The 20,034-nt window shown below is 46.3% G+C and overlaps 1 protein-coding gene across 1 annotated transcript in view; it reads left to right on the top strand.

Annotated features, from left to right (window-relative positions):
- Positions 1-20,034, top strand: part of ASH1L (ASH1 like histone lysine methyltransferase) — a 57,265-nt gene that overhangs the window by 34,706 nt on the left and 2,525 nt on the right. The window contains exons 9-26 of the mRNA XM_041464893.1: positions 1,475-1,520; positions 1,744-1,986; positions 3,305-3,379; positions 6,187-6,436; positions 7,784-7,892; positions 8,064-8,225; positions 8,441-8,535; positions 9,024-9,181; positions 9,831-9,983; positions 10,420-10,474; positions 10,569-10,701; positions 12,345-12,593; positions 12,875-12,961; positions 13,808-13,898; positions 16,294-16,432; positions 17,481-17,653; positions 18,744-18,910; positions 19,912-19,952. Of these exons, the coding sequence (XP_041320827.1) occupies positions 1,475-1,520; positions 1,744-1,986; positions 3,305-3,379; positions 6,187-6,436; positions 7,784-7,892; positions 8,064-8,225; positions 8,441-8,535; positions 9,024-9,181; positions 9,831-9,983; positions 10,420-10,474; positions 10,569-10,701; positions 12,345-12,593; positions 12,875-12,961; positions 13,808-13,898; positions 16,294-16,432; positions 17,481-17,653; positions 18,744-18,910; positions 19,912-19,952 (2,426 nt within the window). The remainder of the gene's footprint in view (positions 1-1,474; positions 1,521-1,743; positions 1,987-3,304; positions 3,380-6,186; positions 6,437-7,783; positions 7,893-8,063; positions 8,226-8,440; positions 8,536-9,023; positions 9,182-9,830; positions 9,984-10,419; positions 10,475-10,568; positions 10,702-12,344; positions 12,594-12,874; positions 12,962-13,807; positions 13,899-16,293; positions 16,433-17,480; positions 17,654-18,743; positions 18,911-19,911; positions 19,953-20,034) is intronic.

The raw sequence follows: 20,034 nt of genomic DNA, 5'->3' as shown, positions 1-20,034 counted from the left end.
GCCAAAATTGGGATCAGAAGGAGCAGCAGCACTCAGGGGGTTGCCAGGATTGGGATCAGAAGGAGCAGCACTCAGAGAGAGCCTGTTCACACATCCCAGCTGTGAGAAGGGATTTGCATGTGTGTTTAATGTTGAAAATTCCCATTTTTCCATCTCCTGCAAAATAGCAACCCTGTGAGTTTCTGCTCTGACAAAAGTCATTCATTTGGCTGCAGACTTTTATTTTGGCAGTCTGTGTGGGGAGCTGGTTTCAGACACGCCTCGGGAGAATTGGGATGTACTGCCAGCAGCACTGAGAAATTTCAGCCTTTATTTTTCTTGGATCAATCCCAGCAGAGTGGAATTTATTTTTCACTTGCAAGCTGAAATTTTCATACTGAGGAAAGAAGAGAAACTGTTTTAACAGTCTCGTTCTTTTTTAAAGAGCTTTAAATATGTGCAGGCTTAAAAATAGGATTTTTTATTTTTTTTTTTTTTTATTGCTGAGATGTTTTCACCGAGTGATTTACACAGGATTTAAGGAAGAATCTCCCCTCAGATGTGGAAATGAGCAGGGCACATTCCCAGGTGCTGTGGCTCCAGCTGCACTCCAGCACCCCTGCAATCTGATCCTTAAGTCAGGAGCACTGGGGACATCTCCAGGACACTTTCTTGCCATATATTAACAATGGCCTGTCTCATCTGTTCAGTATTTTATAAGTAATAAATACATGGAATCTGTTTTCTTGACATTCTCCAGCTCTCCCTGGAATACTGGAGGCCCTTGCAGAGGAATTTCTCTGTACAGGGTGTGGAGATGTCTGGGTTGTTCCTGTGGGTCACTGAGGGAAGGTTCTTAGTGCAGGAAATGTGTGTGAAATAGAGAATAATTGGAAAATATTCCTTAGAGCTTGTTTGACAGGCTGGAATATATATGAAATCATGAGTTGTAAGCTCCCCTTTCCCTTCCCATCATCTGCAGAGAAGATGAATCTGCATTTCTCCTGGCTCCCACCTGTACTCACAGCTCTTAGAGAGTCCCAGAATCCTCTAGAATCCAAAAAAACCCTTAAGTCATCGAGTCACTTGGATAAATCAGCACCTGGATTTTTTTGTGTTCACTTTTTTAAGCATTGGCACATGGTGATTCCACCAAAGATGGTTTCTCCAAAGTAGGTATAAAGAATTCCTGTTCTTCTAAGCCCTGTTGAGAGGAGCCTGTCCTCAGGACAGCTGTTTGCCACATTGCTCTGGGCACACAGAATAAATCATGTGTGAACAAACTGCTCCACTGTCTCAGCAAGCCCAAATTCTACTTATTCAGGTCCTTTTTGGGACCTGTTTGTTAATGCAGTCTGAGCCTAGAGAAGAGAGCACAGATTTCTAGTAATGATTACAGAACAGTTGTCTATGTACAGAACATCATTTCCCTGATCCTTTTGAATAACAGATGCACTTATACAATGTATTAAAATTTTCTTTCTCTTCCTTTTAGTTGTATAAAAAGCCAGATGTCCCACTTTATAAAAAAATCCGTTCCAGTAAGTAAAATCTTATTACTAAACTGTGGAATTTTCATGTGACACCCTCCTTTCTGTCCTGCTTTGTCCTACCAAAGACACTTCCACCTGCTTTTTTTTCCTTTACTGATTGGAATGAAAATACTGTTGATAAACAGTTCTGGTTTTTTCACCTGAAAATAATTCTTTTCCCTGTTTGGGTTTGGTTTTTTCTTTTTTTTTTTAATTTTTTTTTCCTCTGCAGATGTCTATGTGGATGTCAAACCTCTCTCTGGCTACGAGGCCACCACCTGCAATTGTAAGAAGCCAGAGGATGACAGTGGGAAGGGCTGTGTGGAGGATTGCCTGAACAGGTTAGAAATGGATTGTTTCTCATCATCTCCTGGGAGCAGACTCGTGCTGGGTGCACCCCTGCAGCAGAGGCATCAGCACAGGGAGGCAAATTCCCAGTTGGACCCTCCTGGAGCAGCTCTGGCTCCCCCACATTGTCACTGCTGACCCCCCCACCACTCCCAGTTGCTCCCAGTCAGAGCAGTTCCCTCCCAGCTCAGCCCCAGGCTCTGGCTCCTTCTGGCCCTGGGATGGTGGAGCAGTCACAGGAGCAGCTCCAGGTCCCCTCCTGGGCTGTGTCCCCCCTGGGCTGTGTCACCCCCCTGTGCTCGTGTCCACCCTGGGCTGTGTCCCCCCCTGTGCTCTGTCCCCTCCTGGGCTGTGTCCCCCCTGTGCTCTGTCCCCTCCTGGGCTGTGTCCCCCCTGTGCTCCTGTACCCCCTGGGCTGTGTCCCCCCATGTGCTTGTGTTCCCCCTGGGCTGTGTCCCCCTCTGGGTTCATGTCCCTCCTGTGCTCTGTCCAACCTCTGTGCTTGTGTCCCCCCTGTGCTCCTGTCCCACCCTGTGCTGGGAAATGTGTGTGAAATAGAGAATAATTGGAAAATATTCCTTAGAGCTTGTTTGACAGGCTGGAATATATATGAAATCATGAGTTGTAAGCTCCCCTTTCCCTTCCCATCATCTCCATCTGCAGAGAAGATGAATCTGCATTTCTCCTGGGTCCCACCTGTACTCACAGCTCTTAGAGAGTCCCAGAATCCTCTAGAATCCAAAAAAACCCTTAAGTCATCGAGTCACTTGGATAAATCAGCACCTGGATTTTTTTGTGTTCACTTTTTTAAGCATTGGCACATGGTGATTCCACCAAAGATGGTTTCTCCAAAGTAGGTATAAAGAATTCCTCTTTTTCTAAGCCCTGTTGAGAGGAGCCTGTCCTCAGGACAGCTGTTTGCCACATTGCTCTGGGCACACAGAATAAATCATGTGTGAACAAACTGCTCCACTGTCTCAGCAAGCCCAAATTCTACTTATTCAGGTCCTTTTTGGGACCTGTTTGTTAATGCAGTCTGAGCCTAGAGAAGAGAGCACAGATTTCTAGTAATGATTACAGAACAGTTGTCTATGTACAGAACATCATTTCCCTGATCCTTTTGAATAACAGATGCACTTATACAATGTATTAAAATTTTCTTTCTCTTCCTTTTAGTTGTATAAAAAGCCAGATGTCCCACTTTATAAAAAAATCCGTTCCAGTAAGTAAAATCTTATTACTAAACTGTGGAATTTTCATGTGACACCCTCCTTTCTGTCCTGCTTTGTCCTACCAAAGACACTTCCACCTGCTTTTTTTTCCTTTACTGATTGGAATGAAAATACTGTTGATAAACAGTTCTGGTTTTTTCACCTGAAAATAATTCTTTTCCCTGTTTGGGTTTGGTTTTTTCTTTTTTTTTTTAATTTTTTTTTCCTCTGCAGATGTCTATGTGGATGTCAAACCTCTCTCTGGCTACGAGGCCACCACCTGCAATTGTAAGAAGCCAGAGGATGACAGTGGGAAGGGCTGTGTGGAGGATTGCCTGAACAGGTTAGAAATGGATTGTTTCTCATCATCTCCTGGGAGCAGACTCGTGCTGGGTGCACCCCTGCAGCAGAGGCATCAGCACAGGGAGGCAAATTCCCAGTTGGACCCTCCTGGAGCAGCTCTGGCTCCCCCACATTGTCACTGCTGACCCCCCCACCACTCCCAGTTGCTCCCAGTCAGAGCAGTTCCCTCCCAGCTCAGCCCCAGGCTCTGGCTCCTTCTGGCCCTGGGATGGTGGAGCAGTCACAGGAGCAGCTCACCCCCCCACCACTCCCAGTTGCTCCCAGTCAGAGCAGTTCCCTCCCAGCTCAGCCCCAGGCTCTGGCTCATTCCGGCCCTGGGATGGTGGAGCAGTCACAGGAGCAGCTCCAGGTCCCCTCCTGGGCTGTGTCACCCCCCTGTGCTCCTGTCCCCTGCTGTGCTCTGTCCCCTCCTGGGCTGTGTCCCCCCTGGACTGTGTCACCCCTGTGCTCTGTCCCCTCCTGGGCTGTGTCCCCCCCTGGACTGTGTCACCGCCCTGTGCTCCTGTCCCCCTTGTGCTGTGTCCCCTCCTGTGCTTGTGTTCCCCCTGGGCTGTGTCCCCCTCTGGGTTCATGTCCCTCCTGTGCTCTGTCCAACCTCTGTGCTTGTGTCCCCCCTGTGCTCCTGTCCCACCCTGTGCTGTGTCCCCTCCTGGGCTGTGCCCCCCATGCTCATGTCCCTCCTCGGCTGGTGTCACCCCCTGGGCTGTGTCCCCTCCTGTTCTCATGTCCCCCCCCGGCTGTGTCCCTCCTGTTCTCATGTCCCCCCTGTGCTGTGTCCCCTCCTGTTCTCATGTCCCCCCCCGGCTGTGTCCCCCCTGGGCTGTGCCCCACTCTCTGGGGACACTCTGGGGACACTGTGCCTTGGGCAGGCAGAGGGGCAGTGCCAGGTGTGTCCCCATGGCAGGGGCACGGCCAGCAGGAGCTGCAGCTGTAGCAGGGGAGGCCCCACCCTGCCCTGCCCCTTTCTCCCAGGAAAATCCCAGCGCAATCCCCATTGAACAGCCCTGGGCTGGGCAGGGATCACTGTGTCAGGATTTAATTTAAGGGATTACACCTTAAAAACAAGCAGCATTTTAGTGTCTGAATAACTGCTTTTATTGTAATTGATTTATTTCTTTGTGTATGGATTTGTTATTGAGTCATATGGACATAATGTATGTAATACTGATTTTATATTGATTTATAAATTGATTTTTATATTGATTTATTATTGATTTATATATCAATAGAAATCATTAGATATATAATTTATATACATTTTTATATTTATGTGTCTATACTTCTCTAAAATATATATTTATAATCATCTATAATTCTAATTTTATATTCATATATTATATATTTATAGAAATTCTGATTGTTAATATTTGAAATGGATCATCTGCCTTGTAAATGCTAAATGCATTTAATATGGAAGGCTCACAAATAACCTTTAGGCACATGGAGAGTTAAATTCTTTGTAAATCCAGTGTAGAGACCCTTGGAATGAGTAACTTGCAATATTGGTGTCATAATTACATATTTGATAGTATCATATTTTTTATATATAATATATATTTATATTTATATCCTTATATATATATATATTTATATATGTTTATATCTTTATTTATATTTATTTTTATATATATTTATGTTTTTATATATATTTATTTTATAGTATAATTACAAATTCTACTCTAGGTCATGCATGTTTTCCTTAGATTGGGAAATTCTAATTGGTCATGGTTGGGATATCCTCAGGCAGGAACAAAGGGGAGGATGAGGGGGAAAAGGAAGGTTTAGAATTCTGGGGGTTTTGGTTAACCAGGTTTTTCCCAGTCCAGTATTGGGGGGTGATTAATGTTTGAAATGGATCATCTGCCCTGTAAATGCAAAATGCAACAAGTGACTGGATGTGAAATGAGAGCTCTGCAGGATTTGGGGTGAGAACCAGGTGGAACTATAAATGCAAAATGCAACAAGTGACTGGATGTGAAATGAGAGCTCTGCAGGATTTGGGGTGAGAACCAGGTGGAACTGAGGGGCAGAGTGGGGCTGGAGGGGACAAGTGGAAACAAGTGAAGAAGTGGAAACATTGAAAGACAGAAATTGTCTGTTAGCTCTGTGGCACGTGTGAGGTTGGAGGGACTGGCTGCTCCCAGAGCTCCACAGAAGGCAGCTGCTCTCTCCTCATGCAGAGATAAGCTCTGACTCCTGTCCCTGTGCTCTCGTGGTCCAGGGATGGTTCCAGAACCTGCCCACTCCCCAGGAGGAAGCTGCTTGTGAACACGTGCATGCACAGACACCCCAAGGAGTGTACACTTGCATTTTCTCCTCCATCCGTGAAATGTGTACAAATGATCTGCAGAACCCAAAAGGGAGCATTCCAGAAGAGCAAATTTCTAAATTCTAACCCAAGCTCTGTCAGTGGCCTGGTCTTATAGAAATAGGCACAATAATGGTTTTCCTCCAGCTCTAGGTGTAGGGTTCTATAAAATGTTAAAGATTATCATTGCTTTTTCTTCACAACTGTCTTGTTTTGGCAAGATACATGTCTGCTAAGGAATGGAAATGGAAAATGTGAACCCCCTCCCTCTGAATTGTTATAATTTTGAAATTAAGGGGCTCTCAGGCAAATATATGGGAGCAGAAATAACAGTTCTTTACTAGGGAAGAAAATTTAAAAAAAAATACAATAAACGATTGTTTATGGAAGAGATAAAGAGAACTGCCCCACAAATAGGAGTAGAACACGCACCCCCATTTCCAAGCCAAGACAAAAACCCTCTCTGAGATGTGCTCTCCCTGTGCCACTCCCTGTGTGCTGTGTGGGGACAGGCAGAATGACAAGATTAACCCTTTGTTGCCCCGCAGGAACAGGATGATTGAGCAGTACCACAACCACAGTGACCATTACTGCCTGAACCTGGACAGCGGCATGGTCATCGACAGCTACCGCATGGGCAACGAGGCTCGCTTCATCAACCACAGCTGCAACCCCAACTGTGAGATGCAGAAATGGTGAGGAGAGGGCTTCTGCCCCCTGCAGCACCCAGAGAGACAGAGAACCAGTTCAGCTGAGAGAGTCAGACCTAAAAATAGGGAGGGGAGTTGTGGTATTCACATATACGAACAGAGTCGTAATTCTCTCTCCCAGGATTTTTCCTGGAGAAGGCAGTGAGAATTTCAGAGAAGAGCAATTCTTGTCTCTACTTGCTGCTCTTGTTGTTTGGCACATGTGGAATATGTTATGGAGATTGTTTACCAAAAGTGATTTGTTAATTAGACCCATCTGGTGATGGTTGTTTGGATTGGTTTGCCTATTGGGTCAAAGCTGTGTGGTGACTGTCTCAGACAGTCATGGGTTTTTCTTTAGTCTCTCTTTAGTATAGTATCTCTTTAGTATCTTTTTAGTATAGTATCTCTTTAGTCTAGTATCTCTTTAATACAGTATAGTGTTAGTGTAATATTGTCACCATCATATTTTCTGGAAAAATCCATTGCCCAGGATTTCTCTCCTGTGAAGCTGAGAAAAAGGAAAACAATATTATCTCCTTTGCTTCTCCTGTGTTTTGCTGCTTTGAATGTGGTTTGGAGATTGTTTGTCCAACAGGGGAATTGTTTTAAGTTATTGGCCAGTCAGAGGCCAAAATACCAGCACTGCTGAGGGATTTGTAGTGACTGATTTGCAGATGGTAGAACAGGAGTCATTGTACATCAGAGTAGCGTGTGGTTCTCAGATAATTCTAGATTTAAGCAATAGTAAAGTTTTACATTTGAAAATCCAACTCTAAATGAAATAGTTGAAGAGACAGAGAGGATTCTGCCCTCCCCAGGTGAGACCCCTCCTGCAGAGCTGGGGTCCCAGCACAGGACGTGGAGCTGCTGGAGTGGGTCTGGAGGAGGCACCAAATTAATCAGAGGGAAGAAGCAGCTCTGCTGTGAGGAAAGGCTGAGAGAATTGGGGTTGCTCAGCCTGGAGAAGAGAAGCTCCAAGTGACCTAATTGTGTCCTTCTGGTACCTGAAGGAGCTGCAGGAAAGAAGGAGAGAGATCATTTACAAGGGCCTGGAGTGACAGAACAAGGGGCAATGTCTTCCCACTGCTAGCTTAGATGGAATATTGGGAAGGAAATGTTCCCTGTGAGGGTGGGGACACCCTGGCATTACTACTCTTGTTAAATGTGCTGTTCACTTTTTAGCTTTCAAAGTTTATTGTAAGAGATAAATAAAAGAACTGCTAAAAACTCCTTTTAGCATAAGCCAGGGCACAGCAGAGGTGTTGCTGCCTGTCTCTAACACTGCCACTCCGTGCACAAAGATGATTTTATGTTGAATTTTTGGGATATTTAATTGTATTTTGCCCCCAGGTCTGTGAATGGTGTGTATAGGATTGGGCTGTATGCACTGAAGGACATGCCTGCTGGGACTGAGCTCACCTATGACTACAACTTCCACTCATTTAATGTTGAAAAACAGGTAAAAAACCCACTGTGAGACCTTGAAAAATCTCACTAAGCCCTAACAGTTCCATAAAGTGTAAAAATTAACAAAACCTGTCGTGTTGTATTAGGCAGAAAATGTTCTTTTTAATATTGAGATAGAATCTAGGCCTTTGGGGTTTATTGGATTTTTTCTTTTTCCTCAAAGCAACTCTGCAAATGTGGCTTTGACAAATGCAGAGGAATTATTGGGGGTAAAAGTCAACGCATGAATGGACTCTCAAGCAAAAGCAACCAGCCTGTGAGCACCCACAGAAGACCTGGGAGGTCGAAAGAGAAGAGGAAGTCAAAGCACAAACTAAAGAAGAGAGTAAGTAGGAAAGACAGAGTTTGGGTGGGTGAGGTTGATGGGAAATCAGTCTGTGCCACCAGACCAAAAACTGGTGGTTTTGTAAATTTTAAACTTGAAACCCAAACTTGAAACAGAAATACAGTAGAGTAATGCTGCAGGTTCTGTCTCAGGAACTGCTTTGCTGAGTTCTTGGCACTGTTTTTCCTGTCTATCAGAAAAATCTTGTTTTCCAGAGGGGCCACATCCCTGAGGAACCCAGTGAAAGTGTGAATGCCCCAACCAGGCTGACACCTCAGCTACAGATGAAGCCCATGTCCAACAGGGAAAGGTGAGGGCTGATTTCAGGGAGATTTGCCTCAGAAATGGAGTTCTTGCAAATACTGATGTGTTCTTCTAGAAGATGGGGCATCCTGAAATTGCTGAGGATGCAGCTTTTAGTTCTCCTTGAGCAGCCAGGCTGGAATTCCTCTCCACTGAGGAGAGAAGGCACAGATTACACCACTGAATATCCAGCTTTTCCCCCACATTAAAGGATGAATTTTTCAGTAAAAAGCAGCTTTACTTCTCCTTGAGCAGCCAGGCTGGAATTCCCCTCCACAGAGGAGACACAGATTACACCTCTGAATATCCAGCTTTTCCCTATGTTAAAGAATGAATTTTTCAGTAAAAAGCAGCTTTCTCCTTGAGCAGCCAGGCTGGAATTCCCCTCCACAGAGGAGACACAGATTACACCACTGAATATCCAGCTTTTCCCCATGTTAAAAAATAAATTTTCCAGTAAAAATAGCTTCTTGACTAGCTGCCTAATCCCTGCAGGAATTTTGTGCTGAAACACCACGTGTTCTTGGTGCGGAACTGGGAGAAGATCAGGCAGAAGCAGGAGGAGGTGAAGCACGTCAGTGACAGCATGCACAGCTCGTCGCTGTACACGCGCTGGAACGGGATCTGCCGCGACGATGGCAACATCAAATCAGGTGAGGCCACTCAGCCACCCGGGACACAAGGGGTTAAACTCTGTCAGTCCACTCTTGGAATGAGTGACTTGCAGTGTTGGTGTGCATTTGTCTTGGTTTTACAAGGCAGGTGTCTGCTGAGGAAGGCAGAAATGGAAAATGTAAAGCCCTCCCTCTGAATTAATGTAATTTTGAAATTAAGAGGCTCTCAGGCAAAGATAGGGGTATAGGAATGACAAAATGGAACATCTCCCAGTGGGATGATGGAATTTTATCAGCCATGCAGTGAACTCACCAATTTTAATATTAGTGAAAAGCCAATATTATAATATATACCTGTAACACATATCAGCTATATTTCACTAATATGTGTAAGCTTAATTAACAACAGAAATAAAAACCGTATATTTACAACAAAGTTACTTTACCACCACAGATATAGGATCCATTGTAATATTTACAAAAACCCAGTATTATAACGTGTATCTATAACACATATCAGCTATTTCACTGCTATGTCTAACCTTAATTAACGACAGAAATAAAAACCGTATCTGTACAACAAAGTTACTTTAACACTGCACATAGAGAACCCGCTCTAATATTTGCAAAAAGCCAGCGCTGTGCCGTGTGTGTGCAATGTGGAGGTGACCCTGTCGTGCTCTCTCAGATGTGTTCATGACCCAGTTCTCGGCGCTGCAGACGTCACGCTCGGTGCGGACGCGGCGCTTGGCGGCGGCCGAGGAGAACCTGGAGGTGGCTCGTGCCGCCCGCCTGGCTCAGATCTTCAAGGAGATATGTGACAGCATCATAGCCTACAAAGGTGAAGGTGATTCTCTTTAAAAACGTCTCTGTGGGTGTGTTTTCAGCCTCTGGAAACGGGCTCTGTGAATAGGAAATGCTGGAAAAATACAGGGTGTTAAATAACTCCTGTTTTTTAAAATTTCTTCCCTTACCAATAATCCTTAGCCTCAACTCCCTTACCAATAATCACTTTGCTTTAGCCTCAACCCCCTGCTTTATCACCAGAATCTGCAGATGTTGATTTTTCAGAATTCCAGAAAAAATCAGAAATTGTTATCCTTGTTCTACCTGTACTGCAATTACAGGCACCGACATCTAGAAATGCAGAAGCATTTAAATTCCCCTCGGCTCAGATAACAGAAAAGCCTTTTTTTTAACCCAGATTAAATGTTGTAATTTACTTTTCTTTGGAAGTTTCACTCCAGTGATGTCACTAAGCTCTGTTCCTGTTGCAGACTCCTCCAGGCAGGCGCTGGCAGCTCCTCTCCTGAACCTGCCCCCAAAGAAAAAGTAAGTTGTGCCTTCCCAGAGCTGCTTTCTCTGATGGATCTGCACAGTGGGAATTGCTGCTGAGCCTGACATTGTGCCAACATTCCTGTTGTAGAAATGCAGACTATTATGAAAAGATCTCTGACCCCTTGGACCTCGCCACGATTGAGAAGCAGATCCTGACTGGTTACTACAAAACTGTGGAAGCTTTTGATGGGGACATGCTGAAGGTCTTCAGGAATGCAGAGGTGAGGCTCTGTCTGGCCTGAAAGCTGCTCCTTACAGCTGCTCCTTACTACAGCAGCTCCTTAGGGGCTTTTTTTGTATTTGTATTTAGAATTTGTATCTTTTGGGATTGGTGAAGCTTCCTTGATTTAGGTTCAGTTCCATGAGGGGTTAATTTTTCTCTGTTTCTTTCTCAGTATTTCTCTGTGTATTTCTCTGTGCCCTCCTTTAATGCTCTTACAGGAATAAAAGAAGAAATTTATTCTGGAGGAAGAGAACTTGTGCTGATCCATTACTGATGAGGCCTCAATAGCAAATCATGAGAAATGCCTTAGGTCACAGAGGAGGTCAAGGACACTCAGGAATAGCTGATCTAAAGAAATTCTCATTCTTTTTGGAAGGGATACCCTGTTTTTCAGTATGAGATGTCATGGAGTCACAGAATCATGGAATGGTTTGGGCTGGAAGGGACCTTAAAGCTCATCCCATTCCACCCCTTGCCATGGCAGGGACACCTTCCACTGTCCCAGGCTGCTCCAAGCCCTGTCCATGCTGGACTGGAGCCCTTCCAGGGATCCAGGGACAGCCACAGCTGCTCTGGGCACCTGTGCCAGGGCCTGCCCACTCTCACAGGGAAGAATTTCCCCCATTATATCCATCCTAAATTCTCTCTTTTTCAGTCTGAACCCATTCCCCTTGTCCTGTCACTCCAGTTCCTGATGAGCAGTCCCTCTCCAGCTTCCCTGGAGCCCCTTTAGGTCCTGCAAGGTCTGAGGTCTCCACACAACCTTCTGTTCTCCAGGCTGGACATTCCCAGCCTGGCTCCAGTCCCCTCAGCAACTTCGTGGTCTCCTCTGGACCTGCTCCAGCATTTCCATGTCCTTCTTACACTGGGGGCCCTGGAACTGGACACAGCACCTTCAGGAGAGCAGAGCAGAGAGGAAGAATCCCTTTCCTTGATCTGCTGCCCGTGTTCCTTGGATGCAGCTCAGGACAGGGGTGGTTTCTGGGCTGTGAACACAGGGCCAGGGCACGTTGAGTTTTTGGTCACCCATCACCCCAAATCCTCCTCCCAGGGCTGCTCTCAGTCCTCCCCGTGTCACATCTATGCATCTGCTGGCAGAGTCAGGAGGGAGATGGAGACTTCACCCCAGCTGTGGGGCTGCAGCTGTAGGGAGAACCCTTCCCAGGAGCTAAACAGGAAATGAAGCACATTTTGGGGGTTTTTTGGTGATTTTTGCAGAAATACTACACCAGGAAGTCCCCAATGGGGCAGGCTATGCAAGGCCTACTACAATGCTGGCCAGAGTCAGGAAATACTACGGCAGGAAGTCCCTGACGGGGCGGGACCTGTGCCGGCTGCGCAAGGCCTACTACTACTCTGGCCAGAGTCATGAGGGAGATGGAGAGGCCACCAGGCCTCCCAGGTGTGCACAGACAGGAAATAAAGGAAATAAAGCACTTTTTGGGTTTTTTTGTGCTTTTTACAGAAATACTACGGCAGGAAGTCCCCGACATGGCGGGACGTGTGCTGGCTGCGCAAGGCCTACTACTACTCTGGCCAGAGTCATGAGGGAGATGGAGAGGCCACCAGGCCTCCCAGGTGTGCACAGACAGGAAATAAAGGAAATAAAGCACTTTTTGGGTTTTTTTGTGCTTTTTACAGAAATACTATGGCAGGAAGTCCCCGACGGGGCGGGACGTGTGCCGGCTGCGCAAGGCCTACTACAACGCGCGGCACGAGGCCTCGGCGCAGATCGACGAGATCGTGGGCGAGACGGCGAGCGAGGCCGACAGCAGCGAGACCTCGGTGTGCGACAAGGACAACGGGCACGAGAAGGACGAGGACGTCATCCGCTGCATCTGCGGCCTCTACAAGGACGAGGGGCTCATGATCCAGTGTGAAAAGTGCATGGTGAGCATCGAGGTGTTGCTGGGTCTTGGGTCTTCATGAGCTGCTGTGGGTTGCTGTAAAGTTGTTTATTTCGTGAATGCTTCAGTCTCGAAGGCAAAGACACTTCTGTTGCATGGAGATCTTGTCTGTTTGCTGACGTGGTGTGAAATAGTTCATAGATTATCTTGACTTCCCTGTGTGAAGCTTATTTTCTTGCTTTCCTTAATATTTGTTGAGAAAATGTGGTTTGCAGCTATAATCAGTGCCAGGATTTTGTGATTGGGCTGTACCTGTTCTTCCAGGTGTGGCAGCACTGTGACTGCATGGGTGTGAACTCGGACGTTGAGCACTACCTGTGTGAGCAGTGTGAACCTCGAGCTGTGAACAGGGTAAAACAAAACTCTCCTTCCTGCTACTCTTATAAAACTACATCAGCTCCTTAGGGGTTTGTTTTGTGTTTGTGTTCTGAATTTGTGTCTTTTGGGATTGGTGGAGCTTCCTTGATTTAGGTGCAGTTCCATGAGGGGTCAGTTTTTCTCTGGTTTTTTCTCAGTTTTTCTGGTTTTTTCTCAGTTTTTCTCTGCGTATTTCCATAGGGTGATGTGGGAATCAGAAACACAGAAACCTTAACAGACTCAAGAGGGTTTGATTTGTAGCCTTAGAAGAAGCCTAAATTGAAATGAAAGCAAAATACACAAACATTGATTAGAAAAACCATAAACTTATGCTTTTATAGTTATAAGTAAGAATATACTTTAAGTTAGAAAATATATATCTATAATACATATATATACACATATATGGATAAAAAAATATATATTATATCATCTTAAATAAGATCACATATATGGATAAAAACATATATATTATATCATCTTAAATAAGATCACATATATGGATAAAAACATATATATATTATATCATCTTAAATAAGATGATAAAAAGTTTTGTAGTATAGTAATGTAATTGTATAAAATAAGCTAAAATTTAGATGTTATAATAAAAACATATGTAATATGTTACATATTACATACGTGTAGTAAGACCTTATTAGACAAAAATATCCACATTACAATAAAAAGAAATAAAAGTGATAAATCAAAAAAAACAAAATAAACTCTGTAAGATCATGCTGTTGGGTCAGAATGTTATATAACACCTTATAAACAAAAAGCCTACAACCAACTACTTCCTATGTTATAAATCTCACAGCTCCCTTTCTTTTTTCCCTGCAGGAGGTTCCCATGATCCCTCGGCCCCACTATGCCCAGCCTGGCTGTGTTTATTACATCTGCCTCTTGAGGGATGATCTGCTGCTCCGCCAAGGTGGGTGCTGCCTCTGGGGCCAGCAGTGTGCAGGGATCTCTGGCATCACCCTGCCAAAAATACTTCCATTTTGCCAAAAATACTTCCAAAAATATGCCAATCACCCTGCCAAAAATACTTCCATTTTTCACAAGTGGAAGCTGTCACTAGTGGCATTACTCTGTCAAAAATATTTTCATTTTTCCCAAGTGGAAGCTGCCACTTGTGTCAAAAATACTTTGATTTTTCCCAAGTGGAAGCTGCCACTTGTGTCAAAAATACTTTGATTTTTCCCAAGTGGAAGCTGCCACTTGTGGCAAAAATACTTCCATTTTTCACAAGTAGAAGCTGCCACTTGTGGCATCACTCTGTCAAAAATATTTCCATTTTTCACAGGTGGAAGCTGCCACTTGTGGCATTACCCTTTCAAAAATACTTCCATTTTTCCCAAGTAGAAACTGCCACTTGTGGCATTACTCTGCCAAAAATACTTTAATTTTTCACAAGTAATTAATAACACCAAATATCCATGGAAGGCCAACAGCCATAACTACACATATGCAAAAACAGGGGAAAAAATAGCAAAAACAGCCCCCAGGAGTCATTGTAATTTAATGGAAACATGAGAAAAAAATGTTCTGCCTGAGTCAAAAAGGCAAAGGGAGTATCAGAAATGGTTGTGCACAAAAGAGCAGAGTGCTTGTGCCCTTCTGTAACTGCTGGGGTGTCTGCCTGCCCTGTGCTGCTCTGACATCCCACTGCACAGAGGATCTCACTACCTGTAAAAACAAGGATAACAAAGATAATCTGATCTGGATCATCTTTTCTGAGGACAGAGTCAGCCCAGGTGATTTGGAGGGTGGGTGATGAAGGTCTGAAATGTAGCTCAGGAAGGTGCAACGGTGCAGAAATGAGGGGACAAACAGAAATCAGTTAAACTCTAGGCAGGATTTTTTTACAGAATCATGACTGGACTGTGGCAAGCCTTGCCACAGGAGGGTGGAGAGGTCAGAGTGTAAATGGTTCCAAAAAGGATTAGACAAATACTTGGAAGAAGGATTAATCCCCAAAGCTCCAGCCTTTGGCTCTGAAAGTCCATAAACAGCAGAAAGGCAGGGGCAGCACGGGGAGGCTTTTCCTTGGCTTGCCTGTTCTGTGCTTTCTCCTCCTGAGCAGCTGCTGCTGCCAGCCAGAACATTCTGCTGTGTGACCTCTGCTCCTACCCAGGGGAGTTTTATGACTTGGGACCTCCCAGGTTTTGGTCATTTTTAGGTAAATAACAGAAGAAGTGGAATCTCTTCCCAGCCCTGGAAATGCTTAAGGCCAGGTGGGATGGAGCTCTGAGCAGCTTGGTCTAGTGGGAGATATCTCTGCACATGGCAGGGGGGTGGGTCTTTATGGTCTTTAAAACCCTTTCCAACCCAGGTCATTCTGGGATTTCACAGGTCAGAGCAGAGAAATTAAGGAGTGAATCCTTTTATGGGGCAAAATGAATCAATTTAAGCTTAGGGTTTGCCCTTGGGAAATACTTTTTGATTGCCAGCAGTGCCAGTTTGTTCAGTCCTTTTTGCATTGCTTACCTTTCCTGAGCTCTACATCTCATTGGAATTCTGCTGGAATAACCAAAGGCTTGGGGCTTCTCAGGACAGGATTTATTTTCTTAATAGTAACCTCCTCTGTAAGTATCTTCTCTGTCACAGATTTACTGCAGCCATCACTAATTCCTACACCTTTTCCTAATCATGACTGACATGTTTACATATCCTGTGGTTTGTCATGGTTTTGATCCCTTACAGGTTGGTGTTTTCAGTCTGGACATGGAAAGTTGTGGGTAGTTTTTCTGTAAAGCTGCTGTGAAAAACATCTGAGTGCTCTTGGCAGGTTCTGCAGTGGGTTCGTGTCATTCCTTACAATCCAGCATTAGGTTGAGTTCATTTTAATGATTATGAATGTTTGGAGGAGCTGGGGTTGTGTAGCCTGGAGAAGAGGAGGCTTAGAGGTGACTTTATTGCTCTCTACAACTTCCTGAAGGGAGGTTCTAGACAGTTGGGGGTCGGTCTCTTCCACCAGGCAGCAACTGGCAGAACAAGAGGACACAGTCTCAGCCACCTCAGGGAAGGGATAGGTTGGATATTAGGAGAAAATGTTTCACTGAAAGGGTAATAAAGTACTGGAATGCTCTTCCCAGGGAGGTGATGGAATCACCATCTCTGGGTGTGTTTAGAAAAAGGCTGGACGTGGCACTTGGTGCTGTAGTCTAGATTCTGAGTTGAGGTGTCAGGGCATAGGTTGGACTCCATGATCTTCGAGGTCTCTTCCAACCTCATTATTCTGTGATTGTGTGGTTATTTCCTGTGGTTCTGTGCTGGGCTCAGGCCAGGCTCTTCACAGGTGTGTCCTTTGTGTCCCTGGGCAGGTGACTGTGTGTACCTGATGAGAGACAGCCGCAGGACCCCCGACGGGCACCCGGTGCGGCAATCCTACCGGCTGCTGTCCCACATCAACCGCGACAAGCTCGACATCTTCCGCATCGAGAAACTCTGGAAAAACGAGAAGTATGTGCCAGAAACCTTTGGGTTTGAGCCATCCCCTTGGCCTGCCTGCCAAAGCACAGGAATTTCATGGAAGTCTCACCTTAAGGATGCAGGAATGAGCAAGGTGCAGAGGTTGGGAGTTCCCAGCTGGAGCTTGTGCTCCACAGCCGCACGGTGGAAGCACGTGAGGTTGGAGGTGTAAGCAAAGGGTCAGAGATAGGAATGGATGGATTTCTGTCAGAACCCAGGACATTCCTCTGACTGCCCTGGATGGCTCGGGACCCTGGCAAGAGGCTCAGAGGCCTTGGCACAGAGTCAAAAACACTGTGCCTTCGATTTTAACCCATGGAAAAAATTACCGGCTTTGAGTGAAGATTACAAGCCACAAGAGTTTGAGTAGAATGATAGTTTGTCACAGGGTGAAAAAATAGAATTTTGGGGGTTTTAGAATGAGGGTTCAAGAGGCAAGATGGAGGAATCTGGGCGTGTCCTGTCCTTCTTCTCCTTCTTCTTGTCCTCCATCTTTTGGTGTGATGATGAAACTTCTCGATTGGTTTAGAGTAGAGACAGACTGTCTAACATAGGTGATAGGTATTGGAAAATTATTGTAAATAAAGTACACGTAGTTTTTAGTATAAAATGTTGACACCACCCCAAGGGCAGGCAGTGTGTCAGACAGACCTCAGTGGGTCAGAGAAAGAATGTTCTGGATAAGAGAAAATAAACAACCTTGAAAAGCAGAACTGAGGAACCTTGACTTCTTCGGTCACAGGGCTGGGAAAAAGAGACTTGCTAACACCTCGGGGTCATCTCAACCTCAGAGAGCCCCTCAGATTTCCTCAGTGCTGGGACAGATTGTGGGTGCAGTGACAGCTGTGCTGTGCCCTGCCCAGTCACAGTCTGCTGTGCCATGGAAACCTGGCTGGGAGGGTGGGCAGTGGGACACGGAACACTTGGTGACTCTGCTGTTCATCACAGCCAAGTGCAAGAGAGGGAACCCAGAACAAAGCAGGGGGCATTGAGTGACTTGTGTGGTGGCTGATTGGTGTTTGTGTCCCTTGCACCTCAGGGAGGAGCGCTTTGCCTTTGGCCACCACTATTTCCGTCCACACGAAACGCACCATTCCCCGTCTCGGAAGTTCTACCACAACGAGCTCTTCCGGGTGCCCCTGTATGAAATCATCCCCCTGGAGGCCGTGGTGGGGACCTGCTGTGTGCTAGACCTCTACACCTACTGCAAAGGTGAGGATTAAACACATCCCTAAGCATCTGGGCACTGGGCTGTGGTGGTTTAACCCCTGCTGGAAGCTCAGCGTTACCCAGACACTCACTCCCCCTGGGATGGGGAGGGGACTGGGAAAAGTTAAAACCCAGGGGTTGGGATAAAAACAGTTTCATGGTTGGAATAAATTAAAATATTGTAGTAGTAATAATGATAGCAGTAGTAGTAATGGAAAGGGAGGTTACAGAAAGAGAGGTGTCCAGTATCTGAAGGGGCTAGAAGGAAGGTGAACTGGAGTGACAGGACAAGAGGGAATGGCTTCAACCTGAAAAGGAGATAATTTAGATTGGATAAACAGGAAATTCTTACCTGTGAGTGGGGGGAGGCCTTGGCTCAGGTTGCATAGAGAAGCTGTGGCTGCTCCTGGATCCCTGGAAGTGTCCAAGCCAGGCTTGGAGCAGCCTGGGACAGTGGAAGGTGTCCCTGCCCATGGCAGGGTGGAATGGGATGAGATTTAAGTCCCTTCCAGCACAAACCACTCCATGATTCTGTGAATAAACCCCAGGAAGTGATGCCCAGTGCAGCCACTCCCCAGCACTGCCTGGGGATCTCAGCCACCCCCACTGGGCTGGACCCTCCGTGGTGTGGAGCATCCTGTGGCCAGCTAACCCTAACCCTAACCCTGTGCTGGCCCTGCTGGCAGAGCAGGGCACCCTGGAGAGTGCTGGGCTGAGGGTGGGCACTGCTGGGCACCAGCCAACGTCATCCTTACCCTGAACCAGGCACTGGGACAGATCCACTCTGCTCTGGAAGCAAGGACATGCACTGGAGTGGTTCCTGCTGTGCAGAGGCCGTGGGGGATGTCTGTGTGGCTCAGAGCTGAGGACATGCCATGGCTTTGCAGGGATTCCTGTCTGAAGAGGGACAGCAGTGGGCAGGGAGAACGATGGCAGTTGATAATTGTGTCTGTGAAAGTTGGGGAAGTGTTCAATCGGAGCATGCAGGTTCTGACCTGCTGGGCTTCTGAGTGAGAGAGCCAGCAGGGACACTGTGACAAACCACGTGTTTCCCCCTCAGTCCATGACTGTTTTCTCCTTGTTCTGGTGCCAGGGAGGCCGAAGGGTGTGAAGGAGCAGGATGTTTACATCTGTGATTACCGCCTGGATAAATCAGCTCACCTCTTCTACAAGATCCACCGCAACCGCTACCCCGTGTGCACCAAGCCCTACGCCTTCGACCACTTCCCCAAGAAACTCACTCCCAAGAGGGATTTCTCAGTGAGTGCCTTTGCTCTCAGCTTCCTCACCTGTTTTTAGGAGGCTGGATGGAGTTCTGGAAAGTTCCTGGGTGTTGGTAGATGAAGCTTGCTCAGGCAGAGGGAGCTGATGCTTTAGGTGGAGGTCGGGCTCTGCTGCCAAGGAACAAGGGACAGGACAAGAGGAAAAGGCCTCAAGTTGTGTCAGGAGAGGCTCAGGCTGGACATCAGGAGGAATTCCCTCTTGGAAAGGGTGGTCAGGCCTTGGCAGGGAGGTTTGGAAACCCTATCCAAACCTCCCTCCAAATCCAGGGAGGTTGGGAGTCCCCATCCAGACCTCCCTCCAAACTCAGAGTTTTGGAGTCCCCATCCAAGCCTCCCTCCAAACCCAGGGAGGTTTGGAGTGCCATCCCTGGAGGTGTCCAAGGAACACCTGGAGGTGGCACTCAGAGCTCTGGGCTGGGGACAAGGTGGGATTGGGCACAGCTTGGGCTGGATGCTCTGGGAGGGATTTTCCAACGTCAGTCATTCCATGATTCTGTGATATGCACAGCCTGGGGGGAAAGCTGGCTGGAAAGCAAACTTGGAAAAAAAACTGGTGTAACAGAACCTGCAGTTGAGAGGCAAAGAGGTGCTCAAGGGATGGTGATGGGGAGCTCAGAGAGAGACTCAGAGGTGGCAGAGCTGCAAACCTTCTGCAAGTGAACTCTGCTCTTCCTGGAGCAGAGGCTTTTGTAGTGGCTTTGAAAGGTTCCAGACTCGTGCTGTGCAGAAAGCAAAGATGATTCTCATCATGATGGTCTGTGGCTTGAAATTTATTTAGAAGATGTGAAGAATCAGACAAGTCTGGCTCTAATTTATCTTATTACATGGTTGTGCCTCCCCTCCTGTGAAGTCTCTTTGAGGTGCAGCAGCCTTTCCACAGTGTCCTGCATTGGCACTTTCAGAGTATTTGATAGAGCAGCACTTCCTTCCATTGTGAATTTGATTTGGTATTGATCATAATCTTTATTGTTGTTGCAGCCTCATTATGTGCCAGACAACTACAAGAGGAATGGAGGCAGGTGAGTCTCCCCTCCCAGATTGTTGAGAAGAGATGAAATAATGTTTGTTTGTTGTGCCCACTCTCCTTCTCCCCCTTTCCCC

Source organism: Pyrgilauda ruficollis, unplaced genomic scaffold (assembly GCF_017590135.1).
Source record: "Pyrgilauda ruficollis isolate IOZ18807 unplaced genomic scaffold, ASM1759013v1 scaffold185, whole genome shotgun sequence".
NCBI classification, from domain to species: domain Eukaryota; kingdom Metazoa; phylum Chordata; class Aves; order Passeriformes; family Passeridae; genus Pyrgilauda; species Pyrgilauda ruficollis.
Note: the sequence above shows the minus strand (reverse complement) of the source record. Positions and strands in the feature narration are given on the sequence as shown.